Source organism: Elephantulus edwardii, unplaced genomic scaffold (genome assembly GCF_000299155.1).
Source record: "Elephantulus edwardii isolate Elephantulus edwardi_28Jun2011 unplaced genomic scaffold, EleEdw1.0 scaffold00102, whole genome shotgun sequence".
Lineage (NCBI taxonomy): Eukaryota > Metazoa > Chordata > Mammalia > Macroscelidea > Macroscelididae > Elephantulus > Elephantulus edwardii.
In genome coordinates, this window is record NW_006399852.1 from 11,914,482 (window position 1) to 11,934,698 (window position 20,217).

The 20,217-nt window shown below is 38.2% G+C and overlaps 1 protein-coding gene across 1 annotated transcript in view; it reads right to left on the reverse strand.

The window, feature by feature from the left end:
- Nucleotides 1-7,287: 7,287 nt before the first annotated feature.
- The window catches only part of VTA1 (vesicle (multivesicular body) trafficking 1), a 76,733-nt gene continuing 63,803 nt past the window's right edge, over nt 7,288-20,217 (reverse strand). The window contains exon 7 of the mRNA XM_006891669.1: nt 7,288-7,433. Within this exon, the coding sequence (XP_006891731.1) occupies nt 7,288-7,433 (146 nt within the window). The remainder of the gene's footprint in view (nt 7,434-20,217) is intronic.

Sequence of the window (20,217 nt, forward strand, 5' to 3'; positions counted from 1 at the left end):
GAGTGACAGTTCTAGTTCAGCTGTTTCATGTCAATTTCTGTTACACTTCAGTTGTGGTATATCATGAGCGGCAATCTCTGGCCCAAGAGATATTGCTTGATGCTAGCAAGATTATTGTTTTTGGTCCTGAACCTGCTCAATGTAAGCCTGGTTGGTGGCTAAACTGACCAGTCATCTGGTTGGTAGACTACTTACTTTATTCTCTGTCTCCAACGAAAAGATGTAATTTTCCTTATTTATATTAATCACAAGCTATCCAGTTCCCTTGGTGGGGCCACAAGCACCTATATTTGAATCTTCCTGCTCAGTCATGTGGTGAAAGCCAACATCAATGGCTAGAAAGGCCACACTGAACAACCCATTACAGCACAACTCTCACACTTAAATGTATGTACATCCTTCAGCACTTTTCTGTTTTCCTGTCATTTAGTATAGAAATTGCCAGTGTTGTCTTCAGAACTTTTTAATAAACTTCCCTAGTGTCGCTGATGCTGATTTATTGAAGACCACATTCCGAGGCCCACTCTTTCAAGGGAACCTCTCCTCCCAGTTTCCCAAACCTTCTGATCTAGGTGAAATGACATCGCTCCATGCTTGGGGACCATCAGAACCACTAGCAGGGTTTGTTAAAATGTGGAATCTTGTGTTCTGTCCTAAAGCTCTGATAAAGCAAGCGTGGGTCGTAAGCCTGGAGATTTGTATTTCTAACGGTGCCTTAACTACTGATTGAACAGGAAGCTCTCCTGGTTTAGTTCCCAAGGAGCTGTGCTGCTGAAGATGGAACATCATCTCTCATTTACAGCCTTGGAAACCCAGTCACAAGGGCCAGCTGTGAGTTATTTCTGGCTTGAAGGCAATGAGTTGAGTTACTGAGAGAATAAAATACTTTTCATTCCTGTTTGCCTGGTTTCCTCCATTTGAATGTAAGCTCTAGGACAGGGATTGTTTGGTTTTTGCTTTATCGGGTGGAATGGGTAATTCCAGACAGAGTAGCTGTTCAACAAATACATGTTAAATGAAGTTTCATTTCACCTACTCTGGGCAGGCTGTAAGGAGGAGTCAGTCCTTTGAGTAAGACCTCAGGCTTGGGAAGGTGGAGCGTGATGGACAGAGAAGAAGACACTCAAGTTGAATTGCCCCAGTGACTTCAACAGTGGGCTCAAGTCTATGGAAGGTGATGAGGACAGCACAGGGCAGGCAGGATACAGATCTGCTGATCCCAGGGCTGCTGTGAGACCACGGTCGACTTAAGAGCACCTGATGCCACTGCACCATGGTGCTGGAGGAGTATTGAATATCTCATGTACTGCCCAAAGAGCAAACAGGTATGTCATGAAGAAGGTGTAGCCACAGTGCTCCTTGGAGGCAAGGATAGAAAAGGTGTGGTGTTTTTTATAAATACTTTGGGCATGTTGCTATAAAACGCCATTCTTTGGAGAAGGACTTCATACTTGTAAAGGTGTGGGGACAGCAAAAAAGGGGGAAGACCCTCAACCAGGTGGATTGACATCATGACTGTAGCAATGGCCCTGAGTGTCAGAGACTGTGAGGTTTGGTACAGGCCAGGACAAGGTTCAGATCTGTTGTTCATAGGGTAGCTATGAATCATACTCAACTTGATGGCACCTTACCACCACCACCAAATGAAAATTACTTATTCTAGTATTTCACCATGGGTTTTCTTGAAGTGGCATTTAGTAAAAAAAAAAAAAAAATATGTAATAATATAAGCTATCAAGAGTTTTTGATAGCATTTAGTAATTTTTTTTCTAGCTATGTAACAGATAAATAGTTCAAAATTGGTAACACTAGAATAATCAATTTTCATTTGTTGGTCAACATATTTACTGAATAAAATCAAGAATGTATGTGTCAGGGATTTCTTCTTTCTCCATATCTATTCAATCTGTATGCATAGCAGATCACTTGAGAAGCTGAACTTTATAAAGAAAAATGTGGCATTTGTACTAGAGGAAGACTCCAACTTGTGCTATGCAAATGAACACACTTTGTTGTTATGTGCTGTCAAGTTGCCCACAACTCATAGCGACCCTATGTATAAAAGCTTTGAACTCTGCTCTATCCTGAACCAACCTTACTGTCTCCAACACACCCACCTCCATCACCCCAGTCAGTGAGTCAATCCATCTCATCCAAGGTCTCCCTCCCATGCACTGTCCCTCTACCCTCCCAAGCATAATGCCCTCTCCAAAGACTGGTCCCTTCTTGCAACATGCCCAAAGTATAGAAGTCAGAGCTTCAGAATCCTTTCCTCCAAGAAGCGGCCTGGTTTCACTCTCCTGGATGAACCTGTTTGTTCTAGCAGTCCGAGATATTACTCTTTTGCAGCATCATGGCTCAAAGGCATCAATTCTCCTTCTGTCATCCCTAGTTATTGTCCAGCTTTCTGATGCATAGTAGGTAACTGCAAAGACCATGGCCTGGATTGGGCACACCTTAGTCTCTAGCCTGACATCACTGCTCTTCAGTACTCTGGAGATGCCCCTAACAGATGACTTTCCCAATGCAATACGTCTTTTAATTTCTTGGCTGCTGGTAGCAAGAGTGTTGATAGTGGAACCAAGCTAACTAAAGCTGTTAACAATGTCAATCTCTTCAATGTCTATGATGATGCTGCCAATCGAATTAGTGGTGAGAATCTTTTTGTTTTCTTGATGTTGAGCTTCAATTCATATTGAAGGCTGCAGTCCTTGACCTTCTGCAGCAAGCACTTCAGGTCCTCTTCAGTTTCAGCAAGCAGGGTTGTGTTATCCACATTATGCAGGAAATCCCTCCAATCCTGATGCCACATTCCTCCTCGTAAAGCCCAGCCTCCCAGATGATTTGTTCTGTATTCAGATTGAAAAGGTATGCCATACACTCTTCCTGATTTTGAACCATGCAGTATTTTCTTACTCTGTTCTGGTAACTGCCTCCTTGTCCAAGTATAGGTTTTGCATAAACACAATCAAGTGTTCTGGGACTCCCATTCTTTTCAGAGTTTGCCAGTTTGTTGTGATCCACAGAACTGAATGCCTTTGCATAGTCACTGAAACACAGACATTTCCCTGGCTCTCTCTTCCAGCCAAGATCCATCTAACATTAGCTAGAATATCCCTAGTACCATGACCTCTTCTAAACCCAGCCTGCACTTCAGGCAGTTCTTTTGTTGATGTGTTTTTCCAGTCATTTTTGGATCATTTTCAGCAGAATCTTGCTCACATGTGGTATTAATGATACTGTTCGGTAATTTCTGCACTGTTGTATTACCTCTCTTTGAAATGGGAACAGATACAGATCTCTTCCAGTCAGCTGGCCAGGTGGTATGCTTAGCAGATCACAGGAGATGCTTTATGAAGAACGTGGCATTCGTATTGGAGGAAGATTCATAAAAAACCTGTGGTATGCAAATGAACAGAACCTTACTTCCTGAAAATAAAGACCTGAAAAGCTTGTGACAGAAAATAAAAGATCACACTCTTCAGTAAAGATTACATCTCAACATCAAAAAAACCCAAATCCTCACCATTCGGCTGGTAGACACGATAAAGAAGATGGAAATTATCAACTATTTCACCTTGCTTAGCAATCACTACCACTGGTACCAGCAGTCAAAATTAAGAGATGTGCTGCATTGGAACAATCTTCTGTCAAGGACTTCTTCAAGGTGCTAAGAGGAGATGTCAATTAGACGAGGTACATGACATTCAAGGTATGGTCTTTTCAATCGCTTCCTGTTTACTTAACAGCTGAACAATGAATGAAGACGAGAGAAGGGTCATTGATGCTCTTGAGTCGTGGTGATGCAGAGGACTGAGTATCTCATCAACTGGCAAAAGAACAAGCATTTCTTGGAAAACATAACCCCGCTGCTCATTACAGGCAAGGGTGGTGAAACTTTGTCTCTTTTTTTTTTTTTTTGGTACATTGTGAGGAGGGCCCAGTCCTTGGGCAAAGGCCTCATGCTTGGAAAGGTGGAGCGACAGGAAAAGAGGAGAGAGATCCTCAACAAGAGATTGACTGTTTTAATGGTGGGGTATATCAGAGGTGTTAATGGCCTCGGATAGGGCTGCTATATTGCTAAGTGCCACAACTAATACTGATAACAACACTATGAACAATGGATCTGAACTCTATCCTGTGTGAGCATCTCTGATACACACAAGTCCACCGCTACAGTCAGTTATCAATCTATTCTACTGAGGGTTTTCCATACCTTTCTTGACCCTTTACCTTTTCAAGGAGGTTATCCTTTTCCAAAGACTGGCCTGTCTTAATAACATGGACAAGGTATGTGAGACAAAGTTTCATTAATCTTGTCTCCAAAGAACACCCTAGCTGTACCTTTCCAAGATCTATTTGTCCATCCTTTGGCAGTTCATGGGATCTCCAGTATTCTTCTCCAGCACAATTCAAGAGCACTGATTCTTCTGTCATCCTTACTCATTGCCCAACTTTCAGGTGCATTAACAAATAACTGAAAAGATTATGGCTTGGGCGAGGTGCAACTTAGTCTTCAAACTGACATCACTTCTCTTCAGCACTTTGAAGCAGACTTCCCCAAGACAATACATCCTTTGATTTCTTGACTGCTGGCTGCAAGCGTGTTGATTATGGATCCATGCTTCATGAAATCATTGATAATGCTTGGAGACTATCTTCTCCATTTATCATGGTGTTGCCTATTGGTTCAGCGGTGAGAATTTTTGTTTAAATGTTAAGATGTAACCCATATTGAAGGCTGTAGTCCTTGTTCCTCTGCAGCAAGCCTCTCAAGCTCTCTTCGTTTTCAGCAAGCAAAGCTGTGTTATCTGCATAATTCAGGTTGTTGATAGTCTTCCTCTGATCCTGATGTCATGTTCTTCACACAATTCAGCTTCTCGGATTATTTGTTCTGTATACAGATGTAATAGGTGTGGAGGAAGAACACAGCCCTGCTGTACACCTTTCCTCATTTTAAACCATGAAGTGTTCCTTTGCTGTTTGCACCACAGCTTCTTGGTCTAGGTGTAAGTTTTGCATCAGCACCTTGCCCTGTCCTGCACCATCACCATCACCTCTCTGTTCAAGCTCATGGTTCGGTACAAGGTCAGTCCATTTGTTGAGGGTCATTCTTCCTCGGATGCTCTGTACCTCTGCGAGTACAGCATCTTTTTCCAAGAATGGGCCCCTCCTCACCACATGCCAAAGTATGTGAGATGAAGTTTCACCATCTTTGTCTCTAAAGGGCACGTTGGTTACATTTCCTCCAAGACAGTCTTGTTCTTTCTTTTGGCAATCCATGGGATTATTCAGTACTCATCCAAAAAGACCACAATTCAAAAGCACTGATTCTTCTTTGGTTTTCCTTATTGTCCAGTTTCTCAATGCATTAAGAAACAACTGAAAGTACCAAAGCTTGGGTCAGGTACCTTGAGTTTTTAAACTAATGCTCTTTCCCTTTATGAATTTAAAAAGGTATTCAGCTGCAGCTTTGCCCAATACAATGGGTTTTTTAACTGCTATTACATAGGGAAAGATAGTGGATCAAAGGAAAACAAAATCACTGACAACTTTCAATCTTTTGTCTATCTATCACACTCAGTCCTGCCTGCTGGACATTGCTGAGTTTATTTTCCTGTTGTTGAGATATAATCTATACTGAACTTTACTGTAAAACCCACAGAAATCCTTCCATATGTATTTCTACAATAACGTTCTAAATATATAGCAGAGTACTTAAATTGAAGGTTCAAATGCTGAATGCTACAAATGTTATAAGATTTTGGTTGTGAATATACGACAATATTTTTTAGGAATTATTTTTTTTATCCCCCCCCATTTTAGAATAGTTTAATCTGTCTGAATATGCAATCTATCAAGCCTTGTAAAAAAACCCATCACGTTTGTGCAAAGAAAACTAGAAAATACAAAAACAAATGATTGAGAATTAATGATTCATATTTTTTAAAATATAGTCAACCAACCTTCAAGAACTACTGAATAATTAGGGAGTAATTATTTTAGATTGTAGGCCAGGCAGCATTGTAGAAATCACCCATACATAACTGGATTTGTCTGTATAATAAATAAAACATTATTTCCATGTTAGATAGATAGATAGTTCATGAGTCAGAGTTTGTTTCCTTTTCTGTCAAAATAATTACACAGTTTTAGCCGAATCCATGAAATGGTCCAGAATAATTTTAGGACAATCTTTCAAATTTATCTTTTTAGTTGTCTGCCTCTTATTGTAGACATATCCACATTCCTGTAACTTAAAAAGGAAAATAACAGAACCATTAAAAACCCCCACACTCCAGCATGAGTTAAAACAGACATCTGGTTCTGCAGTAAACTTAAATGAATTCTATTTATTTTCACACACAACACAAATGCAAGTGACACAGTAAATCCCTAACTCCCCATAAAAACTTAAGTTAACAACTGAGAAACAAAATTCTTATAATCTTTTGCATCACTCATAACTATACCCTCTATGGAATCCATTAGCAGCAGAGGAGAATCTTAACTTAAAGCACCAAGTTTTCAGGCATTACTACAAATGTCTTTTCATTCTCTAATACATGCAGCCAAACTGCCTATGAAGCAAATACCAATTCACCTGATGCTTGACTGTATAAGGTAAAGCAGGTGGGAAACCAACATTATCTTCAAGTCTAAAATCATGATTCTACCTCTTTGTTATATACCCTTGCATGGATTTTTAAACTTTCAATGTAGTTATATTTAACATGATTATAAGTTTTGAACATAATTTCTCAGATTCGCCTAACAGCTTAGGACATTCATACTTGTTTTAGATGTCCTGAGAAAAGCAAAAACATTTCTAATCTAGAACTTCCTGGCAATATTTATTAAAAGTTAAATTTCAGATCTTACAGCAAAGCAAGAGTGTCTGCTCAAATATTATTAAAAAAGAATCAAAAACATAATCTCCCCTATGATATGTAAATTAAGGTACAAAATGTATTTTTAATATACATTTTATGGACATGTGTTTTCATTGTTTGAAATAGGGTTCAATGGGTATTTTCAAGGTCTTGCTAACATCAGTCCTATACACCCAGAAGTTACTGGATCCACTAAACAGACAATGACAACTGGCTGAGGCTGCTGACCAGGCTTCAACAGGAATCTGACACACAGACACAGATTTCATTGTCATGTTCAATGGCACTGAAGTCTTCCTTAATTCTGCGCTCCTGAGAGGCTGAAGACAGAGCACTAGACTGTTAGTTCTTTAGGCCCCACGGACACAAATCTGCTGTACAAAGGCTTCATTCTTTATTCTCGGCCTGTAGTCAGTAACTTGAGAGCCTTCTGTAGATTCTGCACAGCGGTGCTTACATCTTCATACTGCAAAGCACTGCCAGCGTATTTACAGTACTTCTGAGCTCTAGCAAAGTCCTCTGGTGTTAGACGGATGTCTCCTGGAAGAGAAGAGAAGCGAGGTTTATAAGCATCTAGAATATATTCTGTGAGATCAGGTGAACATTTACACTGAAGTATTAAGAAGCTTTTCAGTACATTAAGGAAGATTTCTGTTTTCATTCCCAGTTTTATTTAGGTAATTCTCTTTTCAATTTCTTCAAATTCACAAATAAAAGGCACAAATATGTCAATGCATAGTAACTTGTACTGGTAATATTTTCCTTTCAGAAATGGTAAACTAGAGGCTTTTATATCTTATTGGGTAACTGTAAAAAGCATTATGTACTGTGAAGCAAGGACAGCAGCCTGTTGTTTATGTTAGCCTTGTGGAGCACTTCTCTTCATGGAATACTACACTGAGACTACATCACTCTATTGAGCAGAAATACAATTTAACAAAAGAAAATCTGTGGCAAACTTTATGTTAAGACTATTTTAGTGCTAAGATTTCGCAGCATTAAAATGTAAAATTAACTTATAAACAACTTTGCAGATTTCTAATCTCACCAAGTTTATAGTAGCACATACAGTTATTATGTGTGTAGCATTCAACTAAACAGTTTAATCAAAAAACCAAGAGAAAAAGTTAATTTAATCTGACTATTTAAATATATATTTCTAAAGATTAAAATGTTAAAAATTTACTGTCTCTGACCACCCGCTGAAAGATCAGCTATGAGTTGGCTCCAACTCAATGGTACACACAAAAAAAGATTAAAGTAGAAACTAATACAACAATTAAACAATGAGAGTCATTAACTAAATTACTAATGAGAAGGTTAAGCATAGAATACAGAAATATATTTATTCTAGATGCCTGTGCTTATAAATGGAATGAATGTATTTTGTTACTTTAAGAACACTACAAATATACAGCATAAAACACACACTTTGCTAAAAAGGTAAAGACTTCAAATCTGGCAGCCACACTATTTTAATTATTCGCGATCTAAATGAATTATTGTGTAGAACAATCTAAAAAAAACTACTATATCCTAAAGTATCCAGTTGTCAGAAATGCAGTAGGAACTCAGTAATTACTGATTACAAAGAGAAGCTGTGTCTTATTCTCTGTATTTTATAATAAAGTTCTTTTATGTTTAAATAAAAATCGTATTTCAAATGTTAAGATAATATATTCATCAATTTATGAATAGGTAAGGTAAAGTATATTAAAAAATAACTGCTAAGCAATTATTTAAGATTTTATATATATGTGTGTGTGTGTGTGTGTGTGTGTGTATATTCACAACCTTACTGTAGTGAATCAGGTGGTAGTTGTTATGTGCTGTCAAGCTGCCTGCGATTCATAATGACCCTATGTACAACAGCCCTAAACCATGCTCTATCCTGTGCCAATCTTACTGTCTCTGATACATTTAACCCCAGTACCTCAGTCACTGAATCAATCCATCTCTTCAAGGGTCTTCCTCTTCTGAGTTGTCCTTTCATCCTTTCAAGTACGACATCACTCTCCAAGGATTGGTCCCTCCTTGCAACATGTCCAAAGTATGTCAAAACTCCTTGCCTCCAACGAGCAGCCTGATCTCACTCTGTCTAGGATGAATCTGTTTGTTCTCCTAGCAGTCAATGGTATATTCAATGTTCTTCTCCAGCACCACAGTTCAAAGGCATCAATTCTCATTTTACCATCCCTGGTCACTGTCTAGCTTTCTGATGTATAGCAAATACCTGCGAAGACTATGGCCTGCATCATGCACACCTTAAGTCTCCAGACTGACATCATTTCTCTTCAGAATTTTGGAGAGATCTGTGACAGCCAACTTTCTCAATGCAATTTGTCTTTTAATTTCCTGGCTGCTGGTACCAAGAGTGTTGACTGTACAGCCAACCAAACTGAAGTTGTTCTGTTAACACTCTCAATCTCTTCAACCATCTATCATGATGCTGCCAATTGGCCCATTGGTGAGAATCTTTGTTTTCTTGATTTTGAGCTTCAATCCATATTGAAGGCTGCAGTCCTTGACCTTATGCAGCAAGTGCTTCAGGTCCTCCTCAGTTTCAGCAAGCAGGGTGTGGTGTGTCATCTGCATAACGCAGCCTGTTGTCTACCTTCAATCCTGATGCCATTATTTCTCCTCATAGAGCCCTGCCTCCTGGATAATCTGTTCTGCATATTGATTGAAAAGATATGGAGATAGGACACATCCTTGGTGCACACCCTTCCCAATTTTGAACCATTCAGTGTTCCTTTGCTCAGGTCTGATGACTGCCTCCTGGTCCAAGTATAGGTTTCGCATAAACACAATCAAGTGTTCTAGGATTCCCATTCTGCTCAGAGTCAGCCAGTCTGTTGTGATCCACACAGTCAAATGCCTTTGCACAGTCAATGAAGCACAGGTAGACATACAGTCCAATTTTAAATAAGCACTTTGCCTTCATGGAATTGTTCAATGAACTAGTTAAAGGTGGTTTTACTGAAAAAATGTAGCTTTTAATTTTTCATCTATTGGTGATCTGGGATTAATGTTCTCCATTAAATAAATTAAAAAAAAAAAAAAGGCAATCACCTTGCCTGTCTGGACAACTTAGGCATGTTTCAATTTGTATATATTTGTCTTAAAAATATCTGCCAGATTATATTAAAAGTTATTAAGAACATTTTAAGTAGTTCTAGTAACACAACACAAAACAGAACTACCTCAATGCGTTACTCTTTAAAAAAAATAAAACATGGCTGAATATTGATCATTCGTGCTTTAATAGACATCGTCCAGTTTCATATGTGGCATGAGTTCAGAGTGTACAGAAAGCTTGAAGATTAACCTTATTTTTACAGCATTCCCTTTAGCATTATTTTGCTGACATATCATTTATCCATTAATCAGCTAAAGTGTGCACTGTTCCAAGAACTCTACCATATTTTATTTTTTGTACACTAAACTTATCCAGCACTGACGTAACTATTTTAAAACACAAACGGTATATTTGAAGGTGAAATTATTTGGATATTAATGAAATTTAAATAAAAGAAAACATTTTAACAGAATATAATTACCTCTATATAAAACACAGATAGCTTAGAGATATCTATGACAAAATAATACCCTGTGTACGAGACTAATTGTTATAAATTTCAATAATATATAAATCATAGACAAGACATTACATTTATCCTCTAAAATTAAATCTATGAAGAATTTTTTTAAAAAAAAACATGCCAAATAGTTTTATCTTTGTTTTTTGTAACATATGAGGCTTTCTTTCACTTGAAAGAAATACAGTGGATAAGTAATATTAATTTATAAAACCATGCAGAGTACTGATTTAAATAAAAAGAAATATCTTGATTCTTTTAAATTTTCATTTAAGAACTCAACAGAGTAAGTGGTGGAAAAGTCTTGTTGTTATGTGCCATCAAGTCAAGTAAGACTCGTAGCGACCCTATGAACAAAAGAACTGAACCTTGCTCTATCCTGCACCATCCTCACACTTCCTGACACACAAGAGTTCGTTGCAGCAGTCACCGTATCAATCCACCTGGTTGAAGGTCTTCCTCTTCTTCACTGACTCTTCACCCTTCTCAGCATCATGTCCCTCTCCAAGAAACAGCACCTCACAGCAACATGCCCAAAGTGCGTGAGGCAGAGTCTCATCATTCCTGCCTCCAAAGAGCACTCTGGCTGCACCCTCTCCAAGACACAGCTGCTTGTTCTCTTGGCTATCCACGTGATGTGGAAAAGATTTAGGAAGGAAAAAATATATTTCAAGAAGTTTGTTATGTACCATGGAATCAGAACTGACCCATAGCTGACCCTCAAGCAGGTTTTCAGAGGCAGTAAATCACATGGGAGGAGACTGTCCATTCTTTTCTCTTGGAATAGTTAGTGGATCAAACTGTATGCCTTTGCATTGGCAGTGCTCTCTTTACCCACAAGGTTACCAGAGAGGATGGTTCAACTTCAGTTCACCTGATTTTAAATTTATGGTAGTAAATTGAGATTTAATGCACTAAAAAAAAAAAACATAATGTATTAGAAGTCATAATTAAGAACCAAAGAAATGAGACCTTAAAAATCCAAACACGTTGCGATCCAGCAGATTCCAACTCCGCAACTCTACAGGAGCGAGCACAACTATCCTGTCGTTCTTCAAGTCTATACATCTTTACACAGACAAACCACTCTAGCTTTCTCCTATGGGGTGAGGCACTTGGTGAGTTCAAACCACTAACTTCTTGGTTAGCAGTGAAATGCTTGCTTTGGCCACTGTGCTACAAGGGGTCCTTAAGGAAGTACAATGGGCCTGAAAGTTGTTTGAAAGATTAGAATGGTAGTCTGCCAAATGTCTTCTGAAATCTAGGCTCTAAGGTCTAGAAATGCACTGTGGACAAGACCACCTTTATCCCAGACATTCTCCTCTTCAGAGAACAGGTCACAAACAGAGAAGAAAAGAGCTCTTGCGACTAGTCAACACCTACACTGCAGCAGCAGAACACAGAGCCTGACTCAGTACTCAAAGATAACTGGATCAAAGCTAAAGTAGCACCCCCACATGCTTAGCTGACACAAGCTTATTTCTAAACCCGACTTATCTATATTTTTGGTCTTGAAAGATTCTTTTTTCTTTTAATTAATTTAAATGAAAGTTTACAGAAGCTCAGGGTTTCCATTCATTCATTGTTGCACTTTTCTCCCTGCCCACTCCCTCCCCCCAATTCACTCTTCTCCTTGAAAAGTAAAACTCTTTCATTGTTATGCAATCCCTCCCCCCCAAGTCCACTTCACTGTGCAGCCTTCCTTCTGGACTCCTGTCATGACAGTAATACCCAATCATAATATTTAAATCGACAGTTCTCAAATTCATGGACCTTGGGTAACTTTATCTTAGTGCACTTCAAAATACTAAGGAACAATGATGTCAGATTAAAAAATAAGATGTGCCCGATTCAGGTCACAGTCTTTTCAATGCTTTGCTATGTACCTGAGAGCTGGACAATGAATATGGATGACAGAAAAATCACTGATGACTTTGAGTCATGGTGCTGGGGGAAAAAGTATCAGCTATCCCATGGACTTCAATAAGAACAAAGCAGTATGACTTAGAGTATGTCTTACCAGTATGCCTCCGTGGAGGCAAGGATGGTGAAGCTACATCTCACATACTTTGAGAATGTTTTTAGAAGGAGATATCCCTTGGAAAGGGCTATCATGGTTGGAAAGGTGGGGGTTGGGTGGAGGAGGAAGATCTTCAGTGAGTTGGACTGACACTGAATGGGCTCAGTTTTGTCAAAGATGATGAGGATGACAAAGCATAGAACAGGATTCAAATCTGTTTACAGGATCACTATGAATTGTATCTGACTTGATGATATTTAACAACACAATAACAGTTGTGGCGCCCTCAAGTTGCCTGCAATTCACAGCAACCCTATGTACAATAGCTCTGAACAATGCCCTCTCTTGAGCCAATCTCATTATCTCCAACACACCTAGCCTCATTAGTCCAGTTACAGTGTCAGTCTCACCCATGGTGTTCCTATCCTGTGCTGTCCCTCCACCTTTTCAAGCATGATGTTCTTTTCCAAAGACTGGTTCCTCCTGGCAACATGCCCAAAGTATGTAAGACAGAGCTTGCCTCAGGGGAGCAGCTTGGTTTCACCCTCTCCAGGCCACAACTGTTAGTTCTTTTGGCAGTCCATGGTATGTATGTTCAATACTCCTCTCCAGAACCACAACTCAAATGTATCAATTCTTTAATCGTCCTTAGTCACTGTCCAGCTCTCAGATGCATAGCAAGTAATTGCAAAGACCATGGCTTGGATCAGGTGTATCTTATTATTTAGACTAACACTGTTGCTTTTCAGCACTCCAGAGGACTCTGACAATAATCTTTCCCAATGCAATTTGTCTTTTGATTTCTTGACTGTTGGTGTTAAGAGTGTTGATTGTGGAGCCGAGCAAACTGGTATTTGTCAACAAACTCAATCTCTTCTCCATCTATCAGGATGCTGCCAACTAGCCCAGTGGTGAAATCTTTGTTTTATTTAAAACAGTACTGTGAACCCTTATATTCAGATATTGCCAACATGCCACTTTAATAGCAACAACAGTTGTAAAAATTACAGCTAGAATTTTACTATGTCAAGTACACCATTTAAATACTTTTCAGGTATTATTAATTCTAAAAAAAATTGTTAGGTAAATTATTATAGTCTACACTCAAAGTTTAACAAGTTATGAAAGTAAATGTTATGTTCTGGTAAGTAAACTGTGACTCAAAGCAACCCCATGCACAGAAGTTCTGAACTCTGCTCTCTCTCTTGGGCCAATCTGACATACCTACCCTAATTCCCCCAGTTATTGTGTCAATCTATTTCATCTGGGGTATTCCTCTCCTGCGCTGTCCCTCCACCCCTCCAAGGCCTAGTCTCTCTTGGCAACATGCCCAAAGTATGTGAAAGGGAGCCTTTAAATCCTTGCCTCTAAGGAACAGCTTGGAGAACTGAACTATTATGAAATTACATACTGTGCTTCACATAGCCCAGGTCTCTATACCTCTCATATTCCACCCCCCTTTCTTAGACTCTGCTATAAATGCATAGGGAGTGGGGGCGCAGAGGACTCCTAATTATATATAGGAGGCACTGTTCCAGGTCCTGGAAATAACAATGAAAACCAATGGAAATCTTTCCTTATGGAACATACATTTTAGTAGGGGTTATAATAAAAATATTCTCTATAGTTTACAGGTGATCAGCAGTACAAAACACTGAGGTGAAAATGTAGCAGGAAGTACAATAGGTGGCAGTGATAGCAGTGGTGGTGGTTTTATAGTCAGTATATTTTCCAGATACAGCACACAGTTTCATATGCTATGCTTGTTTTGCTCTTGAAACAAGATGCATGGGCAGGCTACAATGTTCTTTTAAATGTGGATATAGTACATCTAGAATGGATGTGCTATACTTAATCCACTTTCTCATGAATACAATACAGAGATGGCTTCCTTATGCCTCCCCCAATTGTTACTATGAACAATAATGGTAAAAAACAGACATTTAATGCCCATATCAAGTATTTTTTAGGATAGATTCCCAGAAGCTTTTGATAGTGACATACTAATGAAAAAACTTTTAACAATTTACATTCCAACTCAAAGCATGCAAAGTGTTTATTTCCCTTTATCTTCTTTGGCATTGGTGACAGCCAGTATTTTTGATAATTTTATACTTACTGTCTTAAACTCATTGTAATTCTCAATTTGACTCAATGTTTGTGAGGTTAACCACATTTTACAATGGCCAATTGACATCTGCATCAGTTACTGGTATTTCCTGCAATTTTTCTCTACTGAGCAGAAGTACAGCCATTCATTTGTAGGAGCACTCTATATGCTCTGCACAGCAAGCCTTTATTTTAACAACAGAAGGGGGTGCAGTGAGGGAGTTCTTCTATTTTGTGTAATTTATTACATTTTATTCCTCAAATCTGTTAAGACAGAATCAAGTGAGATCTAACAGATGTGAGATACCATGTAATACATTATGTTCCCTTGTGAGACAATTGTTCTAACATCATTTTTTTTTAATTTTTTTTTTTCTAACATCATTTTTGAATATGTATTCATGCCACAGTGATCGAAATGCTATCTTTACATTTAATTCCCGTACTGTGTGGTCCAGTATGTGCATTTCTTAGATCTACTTATCTATTTTGTCTCAGGTAGTTTCACATTAAATTATACAGAGTTTTTACAGGTAGGTGGGTGTCTGGCAACCAAGTTTAATAGAGGAAAATATATCAGTTTGGGAAATAGTCTGTGTTCTAACAAATAAATATTTTCTACTATATTCTTATATAATTTGTTAGTTATTACAGTTTCTATGAAACAAAATGAATCTTTTGCCATTAAGATTTAAAGGTTAGTCTAGCTCTTGATTTTGTGTTTCATCACTAATTCTGTTTTAAAATATAAATATATACACTTTATATGCTAAAATAGAAATCATACACTTTTAAAAATAAGTAACATACAACATTTAAAAAGAGCAACCAACACAGTTCTGAGTGCTTGGGAGTGTAACTACCTTGTCAGCAGAGCGTGAGTGCACTCCTTTAGATGGCAGATACTCTGCAGTATCTCCCTTCAATCTATCTTAGATTCTGAATGAACTCTAGATAAAGAGAAATATTATCAGAAAAGGAAGCCAAATGAATAGAAAATTAATCAGCCACCAGATAATGTTGCTGTTTGGTGCCACTGAATCTACTGTGACTCAGCAACCTTACTAACAACAGATCAGAACTTTGCCCTATCCTGCACGATCATCATGCTCTCCATGTGTTCAAGCCCATTGTGGTAGTTAGCCCGCACCTGTCAGTTTGCTTGTGTGTCACTGTGATGCTGGGAGCTATGCCACTAGTATTTCAAACACCAGCAAGGTTACTCATGGTGGATAGTCTTCAGTGGAGCGTCCAGATTAAGACAGAATTGGCCATTCACTTCTGAAATTACAGGCCTTTGAAAACTAGACAATAGATACATAATTAAGTTGGATGAAGGGAAATGAATTATATAATAAAGGGGTGATCAGCACAATTATCACTAGAGAAAGAGAAAGCACAGGAGAGGTACACAAGAGGTACAGACTTCAAAAGGAAACATTAATATACACAATCCTACACTATCAATAATAACAGGTATTAATCTGTAACTGGATAAAGAGGCACATAAGCAAGACAAACAGATACAGGCAGGTGGAAGGGAAAACAATTATGACTACAAGCATATAATAGTCACATGCTGTAAACACACCCATGTGTATGAGTAGGGCTAAGAATTTAGCAAACTATGCAAATAGTCAAAATATGTCAATTTCTTAATCATAACCAAACCCTGATGGAATGAGGTGTTACTAACAATTCAGGATTATAACCCTGGAGAATATCAGGATCAATCAGCATTAACATAGTACACAAAACCAGTATTCTACATCCTGTTGTTGATTGCTCTTGAGGCAAGAATGACTCATAGCAACCCTATGAATGAAAGGCCTAAAACCTTTCTATAACTATCGTAGTTTCTCCAGTTTCATAGAGTTCCCATAGGCATGAGGTTTAGGAAGTGGAAGCCACTCCTGCTTCTAAACCTGTCTTAAACTGGGAGCTCCACCTAACACTGTCCACCATGGGCAGCCATTATGGCATTTGATCCCCAGCAAACCCAGATTACCACAGTGCAGCAAATTGACAGAAGAGTGCTGTACAACTTGGAAGAATGCTCCTGCAAAATAATAACACTAGGCCCTCAAGACCAATCAATATTTAAATACAAGTGCCCTTTAAATACACACACACACACACACACAAACAAAAGATGAACAAAAAGCCTGAAGCTTTTTGATAATTATCATCATTTCTCCAAGTTTATAGACTTTGCAGAGGCAAGTGGTTTAGGAAGTGGATGCCACCCTTGCTTCTAAATCTGAATCAATCTGGGAGCTCCAAAAAACACAGCCCATGATAGGTAGCCAATTATGGTGTTTGACACACATCCTACTTTAGTAAACAGCGATTAGGGTTTTAAAAGCTGGTGTGTAGCCATCTAAGAGATAACTACTGATCTTTCCCTGTCTGGAACAAAGACGTGTGAAAATAATCAAAGCAGACAGGGTAGAGACAGAAATAATTCAAAGGCCTCATGAACCACACAAACCAATCTACTCTGTAAAATTTTCAAACACAATAAAACTCGATGCTGATGAGTCAATTTTGACTGATGTAGGACAGACAGAATTATTCCATAGTGCTATCCTGGCTGTAATCTTGACAGAAGTAGGTAATCGTCCTTTTACGGAGTGGCTAATGGGTTTGAACTACTAACCTATCAGCTAGCAACCACGTATTTTAATCATTGTGCTACCAGAGATCTCAAATAATTTCAAAATTAGAATAAAACTTTTAACATAAGTCATTCCCCTTATCTCTCCCAACCTAGTTTAAACTGTTCATACTTCTTGTTCTTTTCTAAGGTTATTTCCTAAGCACAACAAATAACCTTTATCATTGCTTTTTGGTTTATCAATTTTTGATATCATCTACTGACACCACATTATTAAAGGTAAGGAATTAACTAACTTAAGCAATACTCTTCCTTTCTATCCGGCCAATGTGTATTATCTGCTAGTTCTTTTAACTCCTCACTTGATTATGTTGTTGCAAAGTGCTGTAGAATATGACTCCCAGTGACCCTATGAATAAAAGATCTGAACCTCTGAACCTTGTTCTATAACTATCATCTTTTCTCTAATGTCCATAGTTTCCAAAGGCACATTGTACAGAATGCAGATGCCAACCCTGCTTCTAAGCCTGTTTTAATCTTGGGAGCTCTACCAAACAGTGTCCACAATGAGTAACTATCATGGCATTTGACACACCAGTGGGACACCATTCAGTATCACTGCAACCTCAAGTTATCTCAGTATAGCAAACTGACAGACCAGTGCTGTACCACTTACAAAAATGTTCTTCCCAAACACCATTAACACCAGGCCAGAGGACCAGCGGCCTTCAGCCCAACTGACTTTTTTTCTTTCTTTTTTTTTTTATTATTATTAATCTCAATGAACATGTAAAGAGATTCTGGAATTCCATTCATTCATTGTTGCACTTTTCTCCCCACCCACAATTTACTTTTAAATAAAAAGGTCAGCCCACTAAGTCCTGATTGACTTAAACAAGAGGCTGGTTCCAGCTCATGGCTGATTGTTAGTTAAATCCAGTAAATCCAGGTGATCAATCAGCTCACACAATAGTGAACAAAACAAAACCAACCAGTTTACACCTGACTTTGATCTAAAACAAGTGAATTTACCCTCTAGAACCCAACTGCTTCATACATGAGTCTCCAAACTGGAGACTTAGATAGGGGTCAATCAACTTTTAAATACAAAGGCCTGCCCATAAGGTCCTGACTGATTTAAACAAGAGGCTTCCAGCTCACTGCTGATTGTAAGCTAAATCTAGTAAATCCAGGCAACCAATATTGCACAGGCTAAATCATGTATTTTTACAAACTTTCTTGACATTCCACTTTTAAATATTTCTCCCAATACCATCCTCTAATTCCTTTTACCTCAAACTTTCAAAACCTATTTCTCTACTTTTACTTGCCAGTATTGGTATTATCTATAATCCATCTTGGATCAAGATATATGTGCTCTGTGATAGATCTTGAGCATTTCCAAGAAAAGAGAATGTTCGTGTTCAAGTCAAATGTAATCTCTTTACAACTGGTTTTATATTGCATAATCTACATTTTTTAATGCAGGGGACCTCTCTGATTTCCTGTTCTAATTTGAAAGACAATACTCTTGAACTCTACTTAAAAGTTCTCAATGGAATTTTTCTTGTTTAGACCACGGAGGTTAATCTCACTATTTCTTGTATCTCATATTTCTCTTTTTCTCTGTTATCATCTTCATCTTGACAGAATGGATCATTTAGTAACTTTCTCAGAAAAGGGTAGGATGGTTTTAGTCTTCATAGATCTAGATAGAATTTTGTCTTCATACTTGACATGAGGATGGGCAAAGAATCTTAGGATTCTGGTTCTAGACAGTAGTTGTCATACACAATTAATTGCTCTTCCCCCTTAAATCATACTGAAGTAAGTTACTATAAAAGGAAATAAAAGCACAGATATAGAATAAAAGCTTACCTGTTCAAAGGACTCTCACAGAGAAAAGAGGGTGAACTGTGGGGGCTTTAACTCTGATTAAGAAAAACTGCACTAGTGTCATGTCCTTGCCTACTCTAACCATTCCTCCCCCTCATATCCGTGCCTACCCTAGCCACTCTCTACCCCTAACCCCGGACTATTTCCCACTCATCAAGTTTTCCCCTCCATGAAAAAATTAAGATGGAGAGTGTATCTAAAATTGTGGCATGAACTGCTAAGACAGAAGCAGCACTCCCAAGGTAAGTAGGAGCTCACCACAAAAAGTTTTTTCATTCCATGTCTGAGAGACAGGTAGCTAGTATGGGCTCTCTCTTACAAGAGAGACTGAAAAATGAGGTGGGAACAACAGCTAAAGGTACATCATTTCCTCTGAAGAAAACCCACAACAGTTACTAACATACTTTATGAAGTTCTTAATTTTAAATATAAAAAGACAAATTCTCATTAGACACAGGGCAAAAACTAAATGAGCTAAACTAACACAATATGGGACTTGGGGAAAAACAAAGATAAGTGAGAAGGTAGGAAATATTAAAATCAGTAAGCAAGAAATACAAGCAACAAAGGTAACACTATTACACACAAAACTTTTTTTTTAATTGCAAAATCAGCAATGATAAACATAAATCTAAAAGTGGATATATAAGCAGACAAGCTGGATGAACAGCTATGGGCTGGTAAAACGGATGACATCTGTGACCAGACTTAAGATTTAGAGGACAGTATTTTTACATTCCCATTAGTATTTGTGGGAAAGGATTGGACAGAAAAGGATAGGATCTGATTTCAGAGGGTCATTATGAGTCGTACAGGACTTGACAGCACCTAAAAACAACAACAACATATGCAGTAATAAACAAACCAATCACATACTCTAGAATACAACACAAGTAATCATGTTCTGAGAGCTCCATTTCCACAATGGTTAGTACTTCTCCATTTAGCTAATCTAGTAACAGTGTAGCTAGGAAGATCATAATCACAACCTAAGGTAACCTTGAACTTCTAAATGAATGATAGTTCTGGCTATATGTGCCATTAAATCCAAAACCAGTATACAAAGGAGGATAATATTTAAGA